The sequence below is a fragment of the Elephas maximus genome, chromosome 1 (assembly GCF_024166365.1).
Source record: "Elephas maximus indicus isolate mEleMax1 chromosome 1, mEleMax1 primary haplotype, whole genome shotgun sequence".
NCBI classification, from domain to species: Eukaryota; Metazoa; Chordata; class Mammalia; order Proboscidea; family Elephantidae; genus Elephas; species Elephas maximus.
Window position 1 is genome coordinate 42,966,057 of NC_064819.1, and position 25,766 is coordinate 42,991,822.

The 25,766-nt window shown below is 40.6% G+C and overlaps 1 protein-coding gene across 1 annotated transcript in view; it reads right to left on the minus strand.

Annotated features, from left to right (window-relative positions):
• The window catches only part of MYLK4 (myosin light chain kinase family member 4), a 136,683-nt gene that overhangs the window by 11,858 nt on the left and 99,059 nt on the right, over positions 1 to 25,766 (minus strand). Inside the window, exons 4-9 of the mRNA XM_049882441.1 lie at positions 21,953 to 22,058; positions 19,334 to 19,427; positions 19,148 to 19,257; positions 18,073 to 18,214; positions 15,146 to 15,216; positions 14,266 to 14,394 (exon numbers count right to left, since the gene is read on the minus strand). Coding sequence (XP_049738398.1) covers positions 14,266 to 14,394; positions 15,146 to 15,216; positions 18,073 to 18,214; positions 19,148 to 19,257; positions 19,334 to 19,427; positions 21,953 to 22,058 — 652 coding nt within the window. The remainder of the gene's footprint in view (positions 1 to 14,265; positions 14,395 to 15,145; positions 15,217 to 18,072; positions 18,215 to 19,147; positions 19,258 to 19,333; positions 19,428 to 21,952; positions 22,059 to 25,766) is intronic.

The window sequence follows — 25,766 nt, forward strand, 5'->3', positions numbered from 1 at the left end:
AGGAAAAGCACATCTTGGAAATACCAGAGTTCTTCAAGAGAGGAAAAAAGAGATGAGGCAAAATGCAGAACAAGCCAAGGAACACACAGAGAGACTTAAGAAGGTTATAAAAGACCATAATGACAAATTTAACAGGATGCCAGAATCCACAGAGAGAAAGCAAACAGAAATCCAAAAGATTAACTATAAAATTTCAGAGTTAGACAACTTAATAGAAAATCATAGGAGCAGAACTGGATTAGTGAGACTGAAGATAAAGCACTTGACACCTACTCATGTGAGGAAAAATCAGGAAAAAGAATTTTAAAAAATGAAGAAAGCCTAAGAATTATGTGGGACTCTATTAAGAGGAATAACCTACAAGTGATTGGAGTACCAGAACAGGAGGAGATAACAGAAAATACACAGAGAATTGGTGAAGATTTGTTAGCAGAAAACTTCCCTGATTTTGTGAAAGATAAGAAGATATCTATCCAAGAAGCTCATTACACCGCACACAAGGTAGATCCCAAAAGAAAGTCACCAAGACATATTATAATCAAACTTGCCAAAACCAAAATGAAGAGAGAATTTTAAGAGCAGATAGGGATAAACAAAAATTCATCTACAAAGGAGACTCAATAGGACTAAGCTCGGACTACTCAGCAGAAATCATGCAGGAAAGAAGACAATGGGATGACATATATAAAGCCTGGAAGGAAAAAAACTTCCAACCAAGAACTATAAATCTAGCAAAACTGTCTCTCAAATATGATGGCAAAATTAGGGCATTTCCAGATAAGCAGAAGTTTAGGGAATTTGTAAAAATCAAACCAAAATTACAAGAAATAATAAAGGGAGTCTTCTGGTTAGAAAATCAGCAACATCAGATAAAAACCCAAGAGTAAAACACAGGACAGGATAACCAGATATCAACCCAGATAGAGAAGTCACAAAAATAAATCAAAGCTAAAACACAGAAAATAGGGAAACAGAGAGGTCAATACGTAAAAGATGACACCATTAAAACAAAAAAGGGAACTAAATAATGTAATCATAGATCTTTCACATGGAGAGGAAGTCAAAGCTATATAAGGAGATAAAAGATTGGTTTAAACTCAGAAAAATTTAGAAAAATAGTGGTAAATATTAAAGTAACCAAAAAGGAAACTAACAATTCTACGCATCAAAATAAAAAACAAGAAAAACATAAAGACTCAGCAAATACAAAATCAACAGCAATTAAAAAGATGAAAAGAAAACACATAAAGAAAAATGACTCAGTACAGAAAATTAAGTGGAACAAAGAACTGTCAACAACACACAAAAAAAGACATCAAAATGACAGCACTAAACTCATACCTATCAATAATTACACTGAATGTGAATGGACTAAATGCATCAACAAAGAGACAGAGAATGGCAGAATGAATAAAAAAGCATCAGAAACACACCTTATAATAAAGTCACAAACAAACTTAAAACCCAAAGGATGGAAAAATATATGTCAAGCAGACAACATTCACAAAAGACCAGGAGTGGCAATAATAATCTGACAAAACAGACTTTAAAAGCAAAATCCACAACAAAGGATAAGGATTAAAGGGTCAATACACCAGCAGGACATAACCATAGTAATATTTACACACCCAATGACAGGGCTCCAAAATAATAAAACAAACTCTAACAGCACTGAAAAGAGAAGTAGCCTCACAATAATAGTAGGAAAGTTCAACGCACCACTTTTGGAGAAGGACAGAACATCCAGAAAGAAGCTCAATAAAGACACGAAAGATCTAAATGCCACAATCAACCAATGTGATCTCATAGACATATGCAGAACACTCCACCCAACAGCAGCCAATCATACTTCCATTTCCAACCCACATGGAACATTCTCCAAAATAGACTACATACTAGGCCACAAAGCAAGCCTTAACAGAATCCAAAGCATTGAAATATTTTTCTGACCATAAAGCCATTAAAGTAGAAATCAATAACAGAAAAAGCAAGGAAAAAAAATACATGGAAACTGATAAACTCCTTGGTCAAAAACTACTGCGTTATATAAGAAATTAAGGACAGAATAAAGAAATTCACAGAATCAAATGACAATGAAAACACATCTTACCAGAGCCTTTGGAACATAGCAAAAGCAGTGCTCAGAGGTCAATATATAGCAATAAATGCACACATCCAGAAAGAAGAAAGGGCCAAAATCAAAACATTAACCCTACAACTGGAACAAATAGAAAGACAGCAGCAAAAGAAGCCCTTGGGCAAATAATAAAAATTAGAGCAGAATAGAAAAACAATTGAAAGAGTTAACAAGACCAGAAGCTGGTTCTTTGAAAAGATCAACAAAATCAATAAACCACTGGCCAAACTGACAAAAGAAAAACAGGAGACGAAGCAAATAGCCCAAATAAGAAATGAGATGGACAATACCACAACAGAACCAACTGAAATTAAACAAATCATAACAGAATACCATGAAATATTGTACTCCAACAAATTTGAAAACCTAGAAGAAATGGACAAATTTCTAGAAACACACTACCTACCTAAACTAAAACAGAGGTAGAACAACTAAATAGACCCATAACAAGAGAAGAGATTGAAAAGGTAATCAAAAAACTCCAACAAAAAAAAGCCCTGGTCTGGACAGCTTCACTGCAGAGTTCTACCGAACTTTCAAAGAGTTAACACCACTACTACTAAAGGTATTTCAGAGCATAAAAAAGGATGGAATACTACCAAACTCATTCTATGAAGCCACCATATCCCTGATACCAAAACCAGGTAAAGACACCACAAGAAAAGAAAATTATAGACCTATATCCCTCATGAACGTAGATGCAAAAATCCTCAACAAAATTCTAGCCTGTAGAATTCAACAACATATCAAAAAAATCATTCACCATGACCAAGTGGGATTCATACCAGGTGTGCAAGGATGTTTCAACATTAGAAAAACAATTAATGTAGTCCACCACATAAATAAAACAAAAGACAAGAATCACATGATTTTATCAATTGATGCAGAAAAGGCATTTGACAAAGTTCAACACTCATTTACGATAAAAACGCTCATCAAAATAGGAATAGAAAAGAAATTCCTCAACATAATAAAGGGCATTTATACAAAGCCAACAGCCAACATCACCCTAAATGGAGAGAGCCTGAAAGCATTCCCACCGAGATCGGGAACCAGACAAGGATGCCCTTTATCACCACTCTCATTCAACATTGTGTTGGAGGTCCTAGCCAGAGCAATTAGGCTAGGTAAAGAAATAAAGGGCATCCAGATTGGTAAGGAAGAAGTAAAAGTATCTCTATTTGCAGATGACATGACCTTATCCACAGAAAACCCTAAGGAATCCTCCAGAAAACTACTGAAACTAATGGAAGAGTTCAGCAGAGTATCGGGATACAAGATAAACATACAAAAATCACTTGGATTCCTCTACACCAACAAAAAGAACATCAAAGAGGAAATCACCAAATCAATGCCATTTACAGTAGCCCCCAAGAAGATAAAATACTGAGGAACAAATCTTACCAGAGATGTAAAACTTATACAAAGAAAACTACAGTACACTTCTGCAAGTAACCAAAAGAGACTTACATAAGTGGAAGAACATACCTTGCTTGTGGCTAGGAAGACTTAACATTACAAAAATGTCTATTCTACCAAAAGCAATCTATACATTTAATGCAATTCTGATCCAAATTCCAACGACGTTCTTTAATGAGATGGAGAAAGAAATCACCAACTTCATATGGAAGGGAAAGAGGCCCCAGATAAATAACGCATTACTGAAAAAGAAGAACAAAGTGGGAGCCCTTACTTCACCTGATTTTAAAACCTATTATACTGCCACAGTAGCCAAAACAGCCTGGGACTGGTACAACAACAGATACAGAGACCAGTGGAACAGAATTGAGAATCCAGACATAAATCCATCCACATATGAGCAGTTGATATTTGACAAAGGCCCCAAAACAGTTAAATGGGGAAAAGACAGTCTTTTTAACAAATGGTGCTGGCATTCCTGGACATCCACCTGCAAAAAAATGAAACAAGACCCATACCTCACACCATGCACAAAAACTAACTCAAAATGGATCAAAGTCCTAAATATAAAATCTAAAATGATAAAGATCATGCAAGAAAAAATAGGGACAACATTAGGAGCTCTAATACATGGCATAAACAGTATACAAAACGTTATTAAGAATGCAGAAGAAAAACTTGATAACTGGGAGCTCCTAAAAATCAAACACCTATTCTCATCCAAAGACTTCATCAAAAGAGTAAAAAGACTACCTAGAGACTGGGAAAAAGTTTTTAGCTATGACATTTCTGATCAGCATATGATCTCTAAAATCTACATGATGCTGCAAAACTCAACTTCAAAAAGACAAATAAGCCTATTAAAAAATGGGCAAAAGATATAAATAGACACTTCACTAAAGAAGACATTCAGGTAGCTAACAGATACACGAGGAAATGTTCGCAATCATTAGCCATTAGAGAAATGCAGATCAAAACTACAGTGAGATTTCATCTCACTCCAACAAGGCTGGCATTAATCCAAAAAACACAAAATAATAAATGTTGGAGAGGCTGTGGAGAGATTGGAACACTTAGACACTGCTGGTGGGAATGTTAAATGGTACAGCCACTTTGGAAATCAATTTGGCACTTCCTTGAAAAGCTAGAAATAGAACTACCATACGATCCAGCAATCCCACTCCTCGGAATATATCCTAGAGAAATAAGAGCCTTTACACAAACAGATATATGCACACCCATGCCTATCTGCAGCACTGTTTACAATAGCAAAAAGATAGAAGCAACCAAGGCGCCCATCAACGGATGAACGGATAAATAAATTATGGTATATTCACAGAATGAATACCATGCATCAATAAAGAACCGTGAGGAATCTGTGAAACCTTTCATAACGCGGAGGAACCTGGATGGCATTTTGCTGAGTGAAATTAGTCAGTTGCAAAAGGACAAGTACTGTATAAGACCACTATTATAAGAACTTGAGAAATAGTTTAAACTGAGAAGAAAACATTCTTTTGTGGTTAGGAGAGGAGCGAGGGAGGGAGGGTGGGAGAGGGGTATTCACTAATTAGATGGTAGATAAGATTTACTTTAGGTGAAGGGAAAGACAACACATAATACAGGGGAGGTCAGCACAACTAGACTAAACCAAAAGCAAAGATGTTTCCTGAATAAACTGAATGCTTCAAAGGCCAGTGTAGCAGGGGCAGGGGTTTGGGGACCATGATTTCAGGGGACATCTAAGTCAAATGGCATAATAAAATCTATTAAGAAAACATCCTGCACCCCACTTTGAAGAGTGGTGTCTGGGGTCTTAAATGCTAGCAAATCTAAGATGCATCAATTGGTCTCAACCCACCTGGATCAAAGGAAAATGAAGAACACCAAGGACACAAGGTAATTACAAGCCCAAGAGACAGAAAGGGCCACATGAACCAGAGACTACAGCATCCTGAGACCAGAAGAACTAGATGGTACCCGGCTACAACCGATGACAGCCCTGACAGGGAACACAACAGAGAACCCCTGAGGGAGCAGGAGAGCAGACCCCAAATTCTCATAAAAAGATTAGACTTAATGGTCTGACTGAGACAGGAAGGACCCTGGTGGTCATGGCCCCCAGGCCTTCTGCTGGCCCAGGACAGGAACCATTCCCAAAGCCAAGTCTTTAGACATGGATTGGACTGGACAATGGGTTGGAGAGGGATGCTGGTGAGGAATGAGCTTCTTGGATCAGGTGGACACTTGAGACTATGTTGGCATCTCCTGCCTGGAGGGTAGATGAGAGGGTAGGGGGGGTTAGAACCCGGGGAAATGGACACGAAGAGAGCGTAGAGGAAGAAAGCAAGCTGTCTCATTGGGGGAGAGTAATTGGGAGTATGTAGCAAGTTGTATATAAGCTTTTATCTGAGAGACTGACTTGATTTGTAAACTTTCATTTAAAGCACAATAAAAATTATATTAAAAAAAAGAAATGAGATGGGTGATATCACAACAGAATCAACTGAAATTAAATGAATCATAACAGAATACTATGAAGAATTGTACTCCAACAAATTTGAAAACCTAGAAGAAATAGACAAATTTCTAGAAACACACTACTTACCTAAACTAACACAAACAGAGGTAAGTAAAGCTATAATTAAAGAAAAGATTGAAAAGGTAATTAAAAAACTCCCAACAAATAAAAGCCCTGGCCTGGACGGTTCACTGGAGAATTCTACCAAACTTTCAGAGAAGAGTTAACACCACTACTACTAAAGGTATTTGAGAGCATAGAAAAGTATGGAATATTCCCAAACATTCCATGAAGCCCGAGTAACACTGATACCAAAACCAGGTAAAGACACCACAAAAAAAAAAAAAAAAAAAGAAAATTACAGACCAATATCACTAGTTTTTTTATCCCTCATGAACGTAGATGCAAAAATCCTCAGCAAAATTTTAGAGAATAGAACTCAACAATGTATCAAAAAAATAATTCACCATGACCAAGTGGGATTCATACCTGGTATTCAGGGATGGTTCAACATTAGAAAAACAATCAATGTAATCCATCACATAAATAATACAAAAGACAAGAATCACATGATCTCATCAATTGATGCAGAAAAGGCATTTGATGAAGTTCAACACCCATTCATGATTAAAAAAAAAACTCTCAGCAAAATAGGAGTAGAAGGAAAATTCCTCAACATAATAAAGGGCATTTATACAAAGCCAACAGCCAACATCATCCTTAATGGGGAGAGTCTGAAGGCATTCCCTTTGAGAATGGGAACCAGACAAGGATGCCTTTTATCACCACTCTTATTCAACATTGTGCTGGAGGTCCTAGCCAGAGCAATTAGGCTGGAAAAAGAAATAAAGGGCATCCAAACTGGTAAAGAAGAAGTAAAATATCCCTATTTGCAGATGATATGATCTTATACACAGAAGCCCCAAAGAATCCTCAACAAAACTATTGGAACTAATAGAAGAGTTCATCAAAGTATCAGGATACAAGATAAACATATAAAAATCACTTGGATTCCTCTACACCAAGAAAGAGAACTTCGAAGAGGAAATCACCAGATCAATACCATTCACAAAAGGCCCCAAGAAAATAAAATACTTAGGAATAAATCTTTTTTTGTTTTTGGCAAAGCTGCATTTTTTAAAAATTTAATTTTAGTTGAAGGTTACAAAACGAACTAGTTTCTCATCAAACAGTTAGTACACACAGTTGTATGACATTGATTAACAACACCATGACTCTCCCTTCTCAACCCTGGGTTCCCTATTACCAACTTTCCTGTTCCCTCCTGCCTTCCTGTACATGCCCCAGGGTGGTGCACCCCTTTAGTCTTGTTTTGTTCCATGGGCCTGTTCAATCTTTGGCTGAAGGGTGAACCTCAGAAGTGGCCTCATCACTGAGCTGAAAGGGTGTCCGATGGCCATATTCTCAGGGTTTCTCCAGTCTCTGTCCAGCCAGCAAGTCTGGTCTTTCTTTTTGAGTTAGAATTTTATTCTACATTTTTCTCCAGCTCTGTCCAGGACCCTCTATTGTGTACCCTGTCAGAGCAGTCAGTGGTGGTAACCTGGCACCATCTAGTTGTACTGGACTCAGTCTGGTGGAGGCTGTGACAGACGTGGTCCATTAGTCCTTTTGACTAAAGTTTCCCTTGTGCCTTTAGTTTTCTTCATTCTTCCTTGCTCCCGAAGGGGTGAGACCAGTGGAGTATCCTAGATGGCTGCTCAAGACCATCTTTTAAGACCCCAGACGCTACTCACCATAGTAGGCTGCAGAACATTTTCTTTATAAACTCTGTTATGGAGTTTATAAAGAGCTAGATGAGCTAGATGTTCCCTGAGACTGTGGTCCCCACAGCCCTCAGCCCAGCAATTCAGTCCCTCAGGGAGTTTGGATGAGTCTGTGTAGCTACTGTGGCCTTGCCTTGTAGAGGTTGTGCTGGCATCCCCAGTATTGTGTACTGTCTTACCCTTCACCAAAGTTACTGCTACTCTATTGTCTATTAGGAGTTTTTCCATCCCCACCCCTCCCTTCACTCATAACCATCAAATATTGTTTCTTTTTATATGTAAGCTTTTTCACGAGTTTTTACAGTAGTGGTCTCATGCAATATTTGTCCTTTTGTGATTGACTTAATTTCACTCAGCATAATGTCCTCCAGATGCATCCATGTTATGGGATGCTTCACAGATCCACTGTTGTTCTTTATTTTTGAGTTAATTGCTGTCATCTTTTTTTGTGTGTGTGGTGCTAATGTTTTCTTTGGAAGCCCTGGTGGCGTAGTGGTTAAGTGCTATGGCTGCTAACCAAAGGGTCGGCAGTTCAAATCTGCCAGGCGCTCCTTGGAAACTGTATGGAACAGTTCTACTCTGTCCTATAGAGTTGCTATGAGTTGGAATCGATTCGACGGCACTGGGTTTTTGTTTTTAATGTTTTCTTTGTTCCTCTTACTCTCCTGTGCTGAGTTTCTTTTGTTTATGGATTTCTTTTTCATTTCTTTTGTTTTTGTAGATTTTGTTTTTATTGAGACTTTGTTTTTCTTTTTTATTTCGATGAGTAGGTTTGTTAACTTTCTTTGTGGCTACCTTGAAATTTACCCTTATCTTCCTAGGTTTGAACCAGTCTATTATTACTTAGTATCACCTTGCCTTCCTCTCCATTAGAAAGTTCTATACCTATACTGTTTATTCCTTCCTTTAATTGTTCTGACGTTGTTGTCATTTACAGATTAACCTCTCTGGTTCCCTGTTGCAACTGTTTTGGTTTTGGATAGTCTTTGAGAGTTCATTTCCTAGGTTGGTATCTGGCTGGTACAATCTTGCATCCTAGATTCAGGCTGTGGTCTGATGTTGTTTGTTCTCAGACTGAAGGATTCCCTTTAATAATTCTTGTAAATTTGGTTTGGTTTTTACATATTCCCTTAATTTCTGTTTATCTGGAAATATCCTAATTTCACCGTCATATTTGAATGAAAGTTTTGCAGGACGTGTTATTCTTGGTTGGCAGTTTTTTTCTTTCAAGATTTTATATATGTCATCCCATTGCCTTCTTGCCTGCATGGTTTCTGCCAAATGATCAGAGCTTAGTCTTATTGTTTCTTCTCTGTATGTGACTTTTTGTTTTTCTCGAGCTGCTCACAGGATTTTTTCTTTGTCTTTGGTTTTAGCAAGTGTGATTATGATATGCCTTGGTGATTTTCTTTTGGGGTCTATCCTATATGGGCTTCGCTGAGCTTCTTGGATGGTCAGTTTTTCATCGTTCATGGTATTAGGGAAGTTTTCTGTCAGCAATTCTTCAATGATCCTCTCTGTGTTTTCCATTTTCTCTCCTTGTTCTGGAACTCCAATCGCTTGCAAATGTTTGCTTTTGGTTGTGTCCCACATAAGTCTTAGGGTTTCTTCATCTTTCTTTGTTCTTCTTTCTGATTTTTCCTCAAACAGTGTCGTAACCAAGTGTTTGTCTTCAATTTCACTAAGTCTGTCTTCCATCGCTTCAAACCTGCTCCTCAGCCCTTCTATGACACTCTCCATTTCTGAAATCTTGTTGTTTATCTTTTGGATTTCTAATTGTTGTTTTTGTATGATTTCTAGTTGTGAATTTATTTTGGCATTTTGTTCCTGTGTTACTTTCTTGAATTGTTTCATTTTTTTTGTCTGTAGTCATGATAATTTCACCTCCTTGCCCAATGGGCAGGGCCAGTCATTCAGCTATGGTGCAGCAGGGCAGGTCAAGCTGAAGGGGTGGGGCTGGGATGGGTTGTTTGTGGCAAGTCATACTAGGGCCAACGGCGGGGAGGGGGGACAGGGATCAGTGCCAGGCAGGTTCCAGTAGGCCATGCCTGTGTTGCTCGCAGGTGTGATATTCAGTGCACAGTGCAGGTAGGCAGGAAAGAGGGGAGGAGGTTGTGATGTATGGAACTAAGAGTTGTAGGGGAAAGATGAGAGAGAGGGGAGAAAAACACGAGCCAAAAGCAAACAAGCAAAAAAAGAAAAAGAAAGAATGCTAAGGGAACTTAACCATTGGAGCAGAGAGATGAAAACTGAGAAATGGAGAATAGCAAAATGGAAAAAGAAAACAGGAAAAAATACCTAGATAAATTTGGAAAATAGAAAAAGAAAAGCCCCCAGGAGTCCCGGAGTCCCTCTGGTGGGGCTACTAAGACTGGGGAATCGGTTCCCAGGCTGCACAGTGTAGCCTGGCTAGAGGGGGTATAGATGTCACCTAGCACCAGGTATTCAGGAGACAGGAAAAGAAGATAAATGTAGAGAGACAAGAGCTGAGAAATGAAGACAGACAGAAAGGGAAAAAGAAAGAAAGAAGAAAAAAGAAATGCCCCCAGGGATTCCACCTACATGGCTGCACAGATTGGGGGCTGCACAGATTGGGGGAGTGGTTCCTAAGCCATGCAGTGCAGCCCAGCTAGAAGGGGTTCCCAAGCTGCAAAAAGAAAAAGAAAGCAAACAAAACAGAACAAAGCAAAACAAGTAAAAAAAAAAAAAAAAAAGCCCCAGGGATCATACCAGCATGGTGTTGCAGGCCAGGGGAGTGTTTTCCCATTCAAGTGTGGCTTCACAGCCTTTCAAGAAGAAGCAAAGATGGCACATGGAGCCAGGTATTCCAGAGAAAGGAGGGGGAGGTGGTAGGAGGCATAGAAGAAACCAAAAGAGATGAAAAGAAGCAATAACAGCTCAGGGGCCCGGCCAGTGTGGGCAGAGTGAATCCAAGCAGCCTGAGGCCAAAGCAGTTGCCTCCTGGCCAAGAGACTGCATATGGCAGGAAGCAGAAGAGGCCAAGAGTGGGTGGGGGGAGAAGGAGCGGGACGAGGAGAACGTATATCGCTCATTACCAGGTGCTCTGTCTCCTGCTGGGAACTTTATGAAGCTGCTTTCCTGTACTCCTTGTCTGTTGATCTCTGATGTGGATGGGGTAAATCCAACCAGCACGGACACTGCACTTCCTGGCTGGCCAAACCTCTGCAGCCAGCCAGGAAGCTCAGAGGTAGAGCATCGGAGAGAATGGTGGGTGGGAAAGCATGTATTGCAGGTTACCGGGTGCTCTGTCTCCTGCTGGGAGCTCCACAAAGCTGCTTTCCTGTGCTCCTTGTCTTCTGATCCCCAGCTGGAGTCCAAGATGGTAGATCAGTGCTGTGTTAGCTGTTGGGGCCCTCCACACATATCTCTCCTCGCTCTCCGTCCTCTGTCAGTTTCTTATTCCACTCAGTGTTTGGCTGAGTTCTCTATCTCTTCATTTGGTACTTCAGGTTCCAGGAACGACTTTTGTTTGTGTTTTACATAGTTTTTTGGGTCTTTGCTGTGGAGGGATGGTATGGTGCTTCTGTCTATGGTGCCATGTTTGCTGGAAGTCTAGGAATAAATCTAACCAGAGACATAAAAGACCTATTCAAAGAAAACTATAAGACATTACTGCAAGAAACTAGAAGAGACTTACGTAAGTGGAAAAACATACCCTGCTCATGGATAAAAAGACTCAACACTGTGAAAATGTCAGTTCTACCCAAAATGATCTATAGTTACAATGCAATTCTGACCCAAAGTCCAATGACATTTTTTAATGAGATGGAGAAACAAATCACCCACTTCATTTGGAAAAGGAAGAGACCCCAGATGAATAAAGCATTACTAAAGAAGAAGAAAATAGTGGGAGGCCTCACACTACCTGATTTTAGAACCTATTATACCACCATGATGGTCAAAACAGCCTAGTATTGGTACAATGGATACATAGAACAATGGAACAGAATTGAGAATCCAGACATAAATTTACCCACATATGAGCAGCTGGTATTTGACAAAGGCCCAAAGTCCAATAAATGGGGAAAAGACAGTCTCTTTAACAAATGGTGATGACATAACTGGATATTCATCCGCAAAAAAATGAAAGAAGACCCATACCTCACGCCGTGCACAAAAACTAACTCAAAATGGATCAAAGACCTAAATACAAAATCTAAAACAATAAAGGTCATGGAAGAAAAAATAGGGACAATGCTAGGAGCCCTAATACATGGTATAAACAGAATTCAAAATATTACTAAACAATGCACACACACCAGAAGAGAACCTAGATAACTGGGAGCTCCTAAAAATCAAACACTTTCACTCATCAAAAGACTTCACCAAAAGAGTAAAAAACCTACAGAGTGGGAAAAAAAAAATTGGCTATGACATATTCATTCAGGGTCTAATCTCCAAAATCTACAAGATACTGCAAATCTTCAGCAACAAAAAGACAAATAACTCAATTACAAAATGGGCAAAAGATATGAACAGGCACTTCACCGAAGAAAATATTCAGGCAGCTACCAGATATGTGAGGAAATGGTCACGATCATTAGCCATTAGAGAAATGCAAATCAAAACTGCAATGAGATACTATCTCACCCCAACAAGGCTAGAATTAATCCAAAAAACACAAAATAATAAATGTTGGAGACGCTGTAGAGAGACTGGAACATTTATACACTGCTGGTGGGAATGTAAAATGGTACAAACACTTTGGAAGTCGATTTGGCACTTCCTCATAAAGCTAGAAATAGAAGTACCACTCCTTGGAATATATCCTAGAGAAATAAGAGCCCTCACACGAATAGATATGTGCACACCCATGTTCACTGCAGCACTGTTCATGATAGCAAAACGACTGAAACAACCTAGGTGCCCATCAACAGATGAATGGAGAAACAAATTATGGTATATTCACACAATGGAATACTACACAATGATAAGGAACAATGATGAATCCTCAAAACATCTCATAACATGGATGAATCCGGAAGGCATTATGCTGAATGAAATTAGTCAGTTTCAAAAGGACAAATATTACATGAGACCACTATTATAAGAACTCAAGAAAAAGTTTAAACACAGAAGAAAACATTCTTTGATGGTTACTAGGGTGGGGCGGGAGAAGAAGGGTATTCGCTAACTAGATAGTAGACAAGAATTATCTTAGGTGAAGGAAAGGATAACACACAATACAGGGGAAGTCAGCAGAACTGGACTAAACCAAAAGCTAAGAAGTTTCCTGTATACAACCAAACACTTTAAAGGATAGAGTAGCAGGGGCTGGGGTCTGGGGACCATGGTTTTGGGGGACATCTAGGTCAACTGGCATAGCAAAATTTATTAAGAAAATGTTCTGCATCCCACTTCAGTGAGTGGCATCTGGCGTCTTATAAGCTAGTGGGCAGGCCATCTAAGATGCATCAATTGGTCCCTGCCCACCCGGAGTAAAGGAGAATGAAGAACACCAAAGACACAAGGGAAATATTAGCCCAAGAGAAAGGAAGGTCCACATAAACCAGAGCCTCCATCAGCCTGAGATCAGAAGAACTGGATGGTGCCCGGCTACCACCAACGTCTGCCCTCACAGGGAACACAACGGAGTCCCTGATGGAGCAGGAAAAAAGTGGGGTGCAGAACTCAAATTCTAATAAAAAGACCAAACTTAACGTTCTGACTGAGACTGGAAGAACACCAGAAGATATGGCCCCTGGACTCTCTGTTAACCCAGAACTAAAACCATTCCCGAAGCCAACTCTAAAAAGATTAGACAGGACTGTAAGACATAAAACACTTGTGAAGAGTGTGCTTCCTAGTTCAAGTAGATACACGAGACTAAATGAGAAGGAAGTTCCTGTCTGGAGGCAAGATGAGAAGGCAGAAAGGGACAGGAGCTGGTTGAATGTACACAGGAAATTCGGGGTAGAAAGGAGGAGTGTGCTGACATATTATAAGGATAGAAACTAGGGTCATGTAACAATGTGTATAAATTTTTGTATGAGAAACTAATTTGTGCTGTAAACTTTCACTTAAGGCACAGTAAAATAATAATAAATTTCTACTGAAACACTGCACAAAAATTTTACAGACTGTCGTATTGGTGTCACCCACTGTGACAGTGTCACCCAGTGCAGTCTGAACCTCCCCAGTGATGCCACTAACTGTGTCCTATAGTCTCACTGGAGCCCTGGTAGTACAGTGGTTAAGAGCTTGGCTGCTAATCAAAAGGTCGGCCGTTCAAATGTACCATCTGTTGATGGACACTTGGGCTGTTTCCACAATGTTAATTAATTTAAAAGACCTAAGTTAGTGCTTTTATTCAAAATGGCCAATCCTCACAGGAGACCTGTGGGTTTGTGAACGAAGGTCAGACGGAGACGGAGCTCCCTTACAGCATGTAGGCGATGACTCCTACGCTCCACATGTCCGTCGGGAAGGAGACAAAGTCATAGTTCACAACTTCAGGGGCAAGGAATTCCGGGGTGCCAAAGTTCACCCTCAGCTTCTCTCTGGGCTTATATCTGAAATTTAAGAGCATGTGGAGGAATTAAAAAAAAAAAAAAAAATCTTGAAAATTGAAAAGATGTAGTCTGGAAGACAAATTAATTTAGTTCTACAGTGAACTTAAAATAGACTCTAAAGGAAATTACGTATGTAAAGGGACAGTGTCAAAAACTTGTAAAGAAAATCTAAGGGTTTTAAAAGTCCTAATTCATACTGTAAAACACCTTAACAATAATTAGAACATCTGCATGACAGAAGACCTTTAAAGGAAAACTGTCACAGCCACTGCCATGGAGATGGCTGAAATAAGCCTGTATTAAAGAAAAAAAAACTGCCGTTACAACAGCCATGTCCTATGCCTCATTAATGGGCCAAATTCCACAAAAATGCATTGCTCCCTTAAGAAGCTTATATGTGCTAGAGCCTTCTGCATTCTTGTTTACACTACTCATTTTTTAAAAATAAATCTCTGTACAGATGGGAGTAATATAAAAGATTGAGACAAACTTTTACAAAGTCTAAATTAATGGCTTGTAGTTTAATAAATTTACCATATTAGGTTTTAATTTTCTTATTTTTTCTTGCATACACTGTAAAAATTTCAAACATTCAAATGCCAAATTTCACAATTTAAGACTGAGCATACTTTTTGCTAAATTAATTCTAAATGAGAACTTGGGACCAAGGGGTACGTAAGATTTTTCTTTGCAAAGAAAGAGCACCCGTCTGCCTTAACTCCATTCATATCCAGAGTCCAAATAGACATACCTTCTGGCCAATCCAAAATCAATAATTTTTATTTGTTTAGTATCCCGATTCACACACAGGATATTCTCAGGCTGCAGGAGAAAGAGACACATTAGCAATGAAAACAACCATCATTCACTCAAATTGTCCTTGAACCACAACTAAAAATACAACGGTGCTCAGAAAAACACATCAGGCCTTTCACGTCGCAGCTGGCTTGTCTGTGTGGGTACTTTCTCTTTTCATTATGTGGTGGGTGAGGCTGTGGGGCCCCTGCCAGCCTCGCACTTCCCGCCTGTCCCTCTCCCTGGCTCCGAAATCCCCCGCCTGTCCCTCTCCTGGCTCCACAGTCACCACCATGCACAAGAGAAGAAGAGAGAGCTCAGCGCTCTCCAGGTGACTAGTGGAGGCTGTCTCTACTTAACATCTGCCTCCCAGAATTATTAAGTATGAATTTTCCCTCTGTGGAGGAGTGTGTTTCCAGAGATTTAAGGGCTCTGATAGAAACAGCCTGGCTCATTTAAACAGCCACTCTGAATATGCAATATTATGTGAATGTTCCTGCTCGCTTGGTTTTCCCTTTGAGCATTGTCAAGTGGGAAAGTCGTATGTCAAAGGGAGGCTTTCCTCCCTTCTCATTCTTCATTCTGGGCAATTCCAAAGTTCTGCTAAACTTGGCTTCAATGCCCAAAACGTTTGACTGAGTGCTTCCTTGGAGTTTGACTCTGGTAAGAATTTTTACCCGCGGTCTTTGGGGTGATGGGGGGAAGAATATAGATGGTAGCCCTACTGCTCTGTGTTAATAGGATGCCTTACAAGTGCACTGACATCTGAGGAAAATAAGGGATTCGATTTAAAGTCAGGTCATCAATAAAAGAGAAATAAAGCTTTCATGGAAGAGCCCAGAAATCTCAAGTTCAAGCTCCAACTCGCCCTAAGAGCTGGGGACATTAGCCAATTGCCCAGTTCCTGGAATTCCATTTCCTCACTTCCTAGGTAGGATAATGCTGCTCCCTCTTCCTGTCTGAGTGGAAAAGAGGGTCAAGGGAGATAAGAAATTCAGAAGCACTTTATGAAATGATGCAATGTCTCTTTAACAATATTCAGTAGTCCATTTGATTGGACATATATTTGGCAGCCTTTTTCTCAAATATCTGTAAAACAGATTTCTATGGGTAAAAGCTATTTATAGAGAAGTAGGTGCTATGTAAGAAATTTGGTTTCATGCTTAAATAACTAATCAATCATGTATAAAACTGTCCAATTATCAAAGAATACTATGACATTAAAAAACATTTATTTGAAAAATGTAAAGAAACAGCTTTGAGTTACTTCAAAAAGTTATTTCTTTCTGATTTTGAAATTATAGCATGTTCATTGAATAACATTTGCAAAGCACAGAAAAATATAAAGGAGAATATTTTAAAATCACAGCCATTATTGTGTTTGGTCCTTTTCCTTCCAAGGAGTCCCTAGGTGGTGCAAATGTTTAATGCACTCTACTGCTAACTGAAAGGTTGTCAGTTCGAATCCACCCACATGATCTTGAAAGAAAGGCCTGGCAATCTATTTTGGAAAAACCAACCATTGAAAATCCTATGAAGCACAGTTCTACACTGACACACATGGGGTCACCATGAGTTAGAATCAACTCCACAGGAAATGGTTTGGGTTTTGGCTCTCCTTCCAAGGGAGATATGTGAAAGTGACGAACAGTCTTAAATGATCCACCCAGGTTTCACCTTGATTATACTCTACATAAAAACCGTGAGTGAAATTGTGCACTGCAAGTCCTCAAAAAACGTCATGAAGCCAGCTGTGGAGCAATTTGACTTGTGGTAGGTCAGCTTTTAGTTCCAGTCACCTATCAAATCTCTGTGGAAATACCTGCAGAGTGTCTACACTGAATGAAAATACACATCATCAAGCTCAGTTCACAGCCAAGTGCATCACCGATGATTTCCAACCTCTGACTGTCGTTTTCTGTGCTACTTTCTCCTGCCCTCCTCCCACGAGAGCGAATGGGAGGGGGAATGTGTAAATCAAGATAGCAAGGCAGCCTGCGTGAGAGGAAGACAGGCTCATGGAAGCCTAGTTAAGGAGACTAAGTTCAGCTCTGCAGTCCCTGGGACTCACAAGATATGGTGGTTTATATTTAAGAATACTTTATCTCACTGTCATGCTATGCAAACGGGGAAATAAGATGAGATGGAGCCACACAAGGAGATGCACTTGGTGATGCTGAGCCCCTATACTAGAGCTGACCAGGGTTATGGGGCCTGGGTCTGTTATTGGTGGAAATGGAAACTATATGCTGCTCGGTTTTAGGAAGAGCACGAAGACGGAAACAGGAAGGAGCAATCAGCAAGAGAAGACGGCAGGTGGCTCCGCTCCCTCAGTTCTCACATATGCTTTTACCATTCCCGGTGTGCCGCCCCAACCCCACACGCAGCCTCTAGGCTCCTGGGCATTTCAGCACCCCACTTCTGGCTGCCCTGCAGTCCTGTTTTGCCAGCAGTTCCTACTCAGTGCTCTGTCAATCCCCAAAGCCCAGAACTTTCCTGAAGATTTCAGGAGAGTGATGGGGACTCTTGGCGAGCCAGAATGTCTGCCTATTGCTGTTGTTGTAAGGTGCCATCGAGTTAATTCCAACTCATAGCACCCTCATGGGACAAAGCAGAACTTCCCCCATGGGCTTTCTAAGTTATAATCCTTACCGGAGCTGACCACATCTTTCTCCCAGAGCCTCTGGGTACGTTTGAAACATCCACCTTTTGCTTAGCAACCGAGTACTTAACCATTGCACTACCAGAACTCCTTTTGTCATTGCGGTTTTAAACTTTTAGTGAAACCATCCCCCATGTAGATTCCCTTAATATGGGCAGGATGTAAGACTCTGAACTGGGGCCTCAGAGCTGAGGGCATGCAGACACGCGCTCTGTCCCCACCTTCAGGTCCAAATGGAGGATGTACATCTGGTGCATGTGCCTGACGCCCTCGCAGATCTGCCTGATGAACAGGATGGTATCGAGCTCTGTGAGATTGCAGTTTTCATCAATGATTCGGTCGAACAGCTCCCCTCCATCCACGCTGCAGCGGGGAGAGGTGAGAAGCCCTTAGCAGGATTCCTCAATGACCACATGGTTTTCTCGTCCCAACGTGGTGTTTACGTTCCTCTAACTCTTCCAAAAGCTTTGTGCATGCTGTTGTCTCTCTACCTTCTCCACTGCCTCATTAGAGGATTCTGATAGTCAAGGTCTTTATCTTATGGACATTCAATTTCACAATGGGACATCATAACGTCCCTTTCATCCAGTGGCTGTGGGGTTTGAGGGAGTCCACATCTGCCATTCTCTAATGTATGCTGAAGATAAAAGAGAACTACTGGAGCACACAGATTAATTCCAGTGATAAACCGCTTATAGGGTTCGATGCTAGATACTTCATTACCCAAAAGTTCTTACTGCACAGTGATAAATAAAACCCAAAATGAAAAAAAAATTAACTAAATCACAATATTGATTCAGTCTTAGTTAGAACTACTCATTTCTTATAACTGAGTAACCAGTTATGTATATACATATATATACATTTTTTAAATAAAGATGGCTTTAAATTGAAGCTTCTTAGCCCTAATCATCAGCGTTTATGCTAAGCTTTTTATTAGTGGTCAGGTTGAGAGTGAAATGCAGTTCAGAAATCACTTTTCTCCAGGTTATTCAGAATCATATTTAAGGTTGATTTTTGACAGTATAGCTTAGATAAAAAGCTAAATCTGCTTTTCCATCCTACCTCTGATAAATAAAATTACATGTGGAAATTGCATATTCATAAACAATTTCCTTTCTGAACTGAATGAGAGTGTCTAATTCAAGCAGAACAGAATCAGTGATGTCCCAAACATGGTTCCAGCCACTTTTCAGGTAGAAGAAAATAGCGACGGATGAGGCCCTTGGCAGTGCCCGAGGTTTGGCAGGGGAAGAGAAGGGGGGCACACGTAGGAGGTGAGGAAGGGACACATACTACTCCATGACCAGGACCATGTCGTTCTTAGACTCCAAGGCATCATAGAGCTGAATGAGATTTACGTGGTCCAGCTGGTTCATGACGCTGACTTCATTCCTCACTTCATCCTGTGAAGAAGAAAAGGGCTTTCAGTGTGGCGATGCCTGAACCAGAAGGGAGAAACCCACATGACACCATCCTCACCTTATTCTTGGTGCCTCTGGTCTTAATGATTTTGATTGCCAGTTTCAGACCTGTGGCTTTCTCTTCACACTTGTAAACCCGGCCAAAGCGCCCCCTGCAAAGGAAAGGAAGAGTGCAAGTGTGAGGTGTTACCATCCAGCAAGAGCCCTGGATTTTGGGGCTACCAAGTTCTTTGTGCATTACTGCCACTGGCTTTCCTCTTTTGAATGTGAAGGAGCAAACCTATTAGTGTATCTACTGTATCCAGTAAGCTTTGCAAACATTGTTTTTCCAAGTGTGGTCTGTAGATCACTTGCATCAGAAACACCTGGGGTTTATTAAGAATGAAGATTTCTGGGCCCCACTCCTGCCCTACCAAGGTAGGACTCCAGGGTGAGGTCCCAGAGCCTGCATTTTTACCAAGTCCCTGCAGTGACTCATACCCATTATCCATTGCCATTGAGTCGATCCCAACTCATAGCAACCCTATAGGACAGAGTAGAACTGCCCCACAGAGTTTCCAAAGAGCGCCTGGCAGATTCGAACTGCTGACCCTTTGGTTAGCAGCCGTAGCACTTAACCACTGCGCCACCAGGGCTTCCCTGATGATTCACATGCACCCTAAAATTTGAGAACCACCTATGTAGATAATATAGCCTTCTGAATACTTGTGAATGTAATAAGCGAGGCTTTGTGAGCAGTTGAAAACTAGTTGCCGTAGAGTTGGCTCCAACTCACAGCAACTCCATGTGTGTCAGAGAACTGTGCTCCATAGGATTTTCAATGGCTGTTTTTTTGTGTGTGTTTTTTCTTAAAGTTGATTGCCAGGCCTTTATTCCAAAGCACCTCTGGCTGGACTGGAACATCCAACATTTCACTTAGCAGCCAAGCATGTTAACTGTTTGTACCACCCGGGGACTTCCAAGCTTAAGAACATAACACATCAAATTACTTTTTTGGAAAATGCATGTAAATAAGAAAATGCATGTAAATAAGAAGCATAACAATATTGCATATAACCCCCCCCCCAAAAAAAAACCCACTACTGTTAGAATAAATTCTGACTCATGGTGACCCTCTAGGACAGAGTAGAACTGCCCCATAGGGTGTCCAGGGAGCGGCGGTGGATTCAAACTCCGACCTTTTGGTTAGAAGCCGAGCTCTTAACCACTTTGCCACCAGGGCTCCACATATAAATATAAGTTATAATGACATTACACATAGGTAAATATAATAAAAAATACATAGTGTAGAGTTACCTATGAGATTTTTGATGGTATAGCTTGGATTGAAGCCTATACATACTTTGTAAGACAGATTCTTACATATATAATCACATACAGAAACACACTCAAAACCAGGATGGCCCAGGACCAGGCAGTGTTTTGTTCCATTGTGCATGGGGTTGTCACAAGTTGGGGGCCAACTCGATGGCGGCTCACAACAACAACAACAGCAACTTATGGTTGCCAGTTGTGAGTGGAGCCCAGAACAGCAGGTTGTTGTTCCCAAGTGCAGTACAACCTGCCTTGCCCCTTGGATCCTATGACTGAGAAGATCAATGGGGGCCACGCTAACAGAAAGACATTTTTAAGGAGCCCTTGGAAAACCTTGACTGGAGGAACAGCATAAACCCTAGGGATTGTCACAAAGCCGTACCCTCATCTGCAAATAACCGTTCTGCTCTAGAGAAATAGTTCCAGACTTGCCACTGAAATCTCTGGAGACCCAAACAAGCTGCCCAAGTCATGTGCAGTCCTCGTGGCTCCTCTTCACGCTCTGAACCCAGTTTCTCCCTCAGCTCATTCCCATAGTCTCATGGGGAGGCCCTCTGAACAGCAGCTGAGGGAGAACTCGTTCAGATGGTGCCATGGGACACAGGGCAAAAGAAATAAGGAACAGCAAGAGGAGAAAGGGACTTCCTAAGTGTCAGCTACCCCCTGTGACCAACTGCACAGCCATGTACTACAGTCACTGTGCATATTTTCTTTGCATTGGTAAGTAGATTTCAATATATTTATATATGCTTTCTGCTCTCTCTCTCCTATTTTACATAGAAATGCTGATAGTAGCAAACTTTATAATTCAGGTTTTAAGCAGTGAGTTATCATAGGGGACTGTGGCTGAAATAGAAGAAGAAAGAACATTGCCAGAAATAAATTCAGTCCCTGATGGTTAGATGCCCCCAAATAAGTTCTTCAGTGATGAATGAATCAATTGAAGTGGATAACTGTAAGTAATGCAGTAACACCATAAATGGAAAAAATGGAAAACAAGTAACAAGGATAAAAAGTTACACATGCCTCGAGAAATACACAGTATTCACTCATCTCCACGTTTTGTTTCTTGGTGTTTAAGCCAAGGCACCAGACAACTGCTAAACCTTCTGGTGACTCACTGGGTTTCTCTCATTTTCAGACATTACAACATGGGAAGGAAAGCAGATAATAAATTTAGAATTCAGTCACTGTCACCACATCAACCTCTCTGGCACTAGTAACAGTTTTAAGAAGTGGCTAAAATCTCTTAAATGTGCGTTTGTAATGTATCTGGTTCTCAGGTTGAGGCTGGCAAATATTTATGAGATCCTTAGACTCTGTCTCTGCAAAAGCTCTCTTGTTAAGATTCAGCATGACTTACCCTCCCAAAATTTCTGTCCTGCTCACGGTGTAAAAACTGTTGACTGCTGCTTGTTTGACTGCCACAATTCGATGATCAAATGGGGCAGGAGGAGCTGGGACATCCTCTAGAAGTGAGAGGGAGAAGGGGTCGTTCGTTAAGCAGTCAGACCTCTTTATGGCACCTAGTCCTGAGCCTTATAACAGAAATTTGCTCAGTATAAACAGGGAAGCCTTTGTGGTGTAGTGGTTAAGTGCAACAGCTACTAACCTAAAGGAATCGGCAGTTTGAATCCACCAGGCACTCCTTGGAAACTCAACAGCCAGTTCTACTCTGTCCTATAGGGTTGCTATGAGTTGGAAACGACTCGACAGCACTGGGTTTGGTTTTTGGTTTTAATCACAAAACACAATGAGCCATATGTTTTATTCCTAGTGATTCAGGAATGTAAGTTTTCCTTGCATATCATTATCTGTGATTCATGAAGGGAATGCCTAACATCTTTAAGAAAGAATATCAGGGCCACCCAACTACTGTTCATACCATCTTCAGGGCTGCTTTTGGAAATATTAAAATAGCCAAAATCTCCAGCCTCAGCATAGTCCAAACAGGTCATACTTCCAAACTTGAGAGCACCTTAATTTAAGGTGAGAAACTGTTTGATCCATTTAAAAAAAAAAAAAAAAACCACCTATATAGCCCATTATTTTCACAAAAATGGGGAGAAAAAGGTAAAGTTTCTTCACATTATTAAAATTTTTGATATTACATATTACTTTGTGAAATATTTTAGGCTTTATCTAAGACACATTTGGTTCACAGAGATGAATTTTTCCTGGCTGGAAATAAAACACTCAATAAAGCTTGTAAGTGCGTATTGTACAGCTATTAAATTCCTTCCACTTCCCACCTTCCATCTCGAGCATTTGCCTCTTGTCTACATCAGCAGCATTTCTCAAATGTGCAACTACTGGACAGCATTTCTCCCAGTGTTCTTCCTACGTTTCCATGACTGCGGCTGTGAAGGCGAGCTTGCCACCGACCTGCGCGGGTCTACATTTGTTCACGTATTACCCGTCTGCGCAAGCCTACGCTGAGGAGCCTAAGGGAGGCGTGGAGCTTTTGGAAGTTCAAGTTGATTCAACACAGATTTCCTGAGCACTTGTTTTGTGCAAGGCACTCTGGCAGGTGTTAATATTTGTAAAAACCAGATAACATAAAACTCTAGGAACTGAATTTTCCCATTTGACATAGACATTCACCTCTCACGCCATAAATAAGCTGAAAAATAAAGTGGTTGTGAGAGAGCTCTCTTCGTGGCATTCATCTCATCAGATTAAAAAAAAAAAAAAAAAAGGAGTGATCGAGTTAGGAGCACAAACGGCACCAATATGGCGTGAAGAAATATTAGACTAAGGGAAATCCTTGCTGGAAAGGCTTAAGAAGCTGTAAAAGGCCGAAACGAAAGCAACATCCTACCCAATAGGGCCACCAGAGCTTGCTTTCTGCAGGGCTGAATCACACCGGGCTCCTGGCGCTTGCCTGGTGAGCTTTCCTAGGCCTCCCTGGCTTCCCGTGCGTCTTGACATGCACCCACTACAGCTTCCCTGCACTTTTTACTGCCCTCCCTGAGGAAGCTCCTCTCTTGTCATTCTACACTTGCTGCTGCCAGCGTGCCCTCTCTGTTCTGCGTTCTGGAAAATGGGTCCTATTGTGGAGTTTCCAGGGAGTCGAGAGGTAGGAATGGCCTTGGCCTCGCTGATGCACCTGGAACACAGAATCCAATCACAGTGCTCAAAGTGTCAAGGAGAAAGATTCAAGTGCTTATGTTCTTACACTTCCTTAGAATGGCATTTGTGGATGCAGACATGAGTTTCGTGATGAGAGTTGAGCATGTCAGCCTTTTGGGATCACGTGAAGCTGTGGCTTCCCGTCGACCCTAGTGAGGTGTGACGATGGAGGTGCCTGGCAGGCATCCAGACAGTCTCTCTAAACCTCACTGAGACCCTTTACAAAAGCAGTCATTTTATGGTAATACGTAACTCATTTGAGCTTCGTTTTTTTCACTCTCATTTATGCAGAAGAGAGAAATGACGAAACTAAAGCAAGGCAAAGGAAGCAATAATCACTCTGAATATGAACAGCAATGAGAGTACATTGGTGAAAGAATTTACCTAATTTCAGTTGCTCCTGACCTCCTTTACAGTGATGGACTTTCTTAGTAATAGCTATTATTTGTAATTCGTGGAGAATTAGACTTCTCCTAGATTTTAATATAGTATTTTCAAATAAAGTAAAAGTTATATCTAAAATCCCTAAAAAAAGTAAAGATGTTTGGATATTATTTGTTTCAAATAGATACTGTGCTTCATTATAACCTAGAAAAATTGATTTTGATTGGCTACAAAATTACTTAAGTTTATATACGAAACTTTCCAATTCAGGAGGAAAATCATTCAATAATCTACTTTTTACTCAACCCTCGCAATATTTGTGGGAAAATAGCCAATTTGTCATATATTATGGAGTAGGTACACTATTTTAAGATACGAGTTTTCACAGGTAAATCTGGTTATTATTTAATACTTGATTTTAGGAATGATGTGCTCTGTATTACTAAAAGGAGTCCTGGAGGTGCAGTGGTTAAGCATTCAGTGGCTAACCAAAAGGTCAGCAGTTTGAATTCACCAGTTGCTCCTTGGAAGCCCTATGGGGCAGTTCTACTCTGTCCTATAGGGCCGCTATGGGTCAGAATTGACTTGATGGCAATGGGTTTATTTTGGGTTTTTTTTTTTTTTGAATATTGCTAAAAATAAAACCTTTTCATCTGATCTTAAAAAATATATTGATTCATGTGAGTACTAATAATCATTGTCTCTGTCCACCAGTTGGTAGAAGAATTAGAAAACAATAAGATAGCTAAAAATGTCAAATGACAAGAAAATGTGGCCGTGAAAACACTACATAAGCCGGGCAGCTGGGTTCTCAATCACTGTTTGAAAACTGGCCTTTGATATCCTTTGACTTGGCAGTTGACATGGCCTTCAGGTTGCCAGGGCATGCAGATGTACTGTGGATATTGTGCTGTGAGCCCTACCTTTCATAGAATGAATCACCACTAGTTCCATCAACACACTGGTTGCTGTTTGCACACTTGTCCCACACAGATTCCTTTGCAGTTTCTGGTTCCCCCTTTTCCTTGGCTTCTCTTCCACTAGCATCTTCCTTAGAATGAAGCCTGTCTTTCTCTCCTTTGCACACTGGGCTTTCATTTCTATCCATAGTGACTTCCTTCTCATCTCCAACACTATCATGTTCTTGTCTTTTCCATCTCTCTGTGCATGAAATGTCTCTTCCATCTCTAGTCGCTCCTGGCTCTATGGGATTTCTTGGAGCAAAAGCTTCTCCCTTGTCCTGCCATCTTTCTGCAGGAAATGGGGCAAGACTTTTTTGAACTAGAAAGCCTTGGTCTTCTCCACTTTTTTCTTGCTGAGCTTATTAACCTTTTCTTCCACAGAGGAGGGCTGGTTCTTCTGACCAGATCTCTCTAGAAGCTACCACAGGACACAAAATATTTTAATGTAGACACATGTCATCAGTGTAATTTGGCTGCATATAATGGTATCTCTATTCAGGCTTCTCTTTATCAGCAGACATAAGCTTTTAAAAAGCAAAGTAGAAGCAAATATTCCGGGTTGACCGAAGTTGGGGTCCTAAAGACTTTTTTGTTTGAAACTAGTTGGATCCAAAGCCAGTCAGACAAAGGTATTCAAACTACACCTCTCCCTACATCTGAGCTTTGTGAATGTGTAACTTCCTCTGAATAAGAACGACA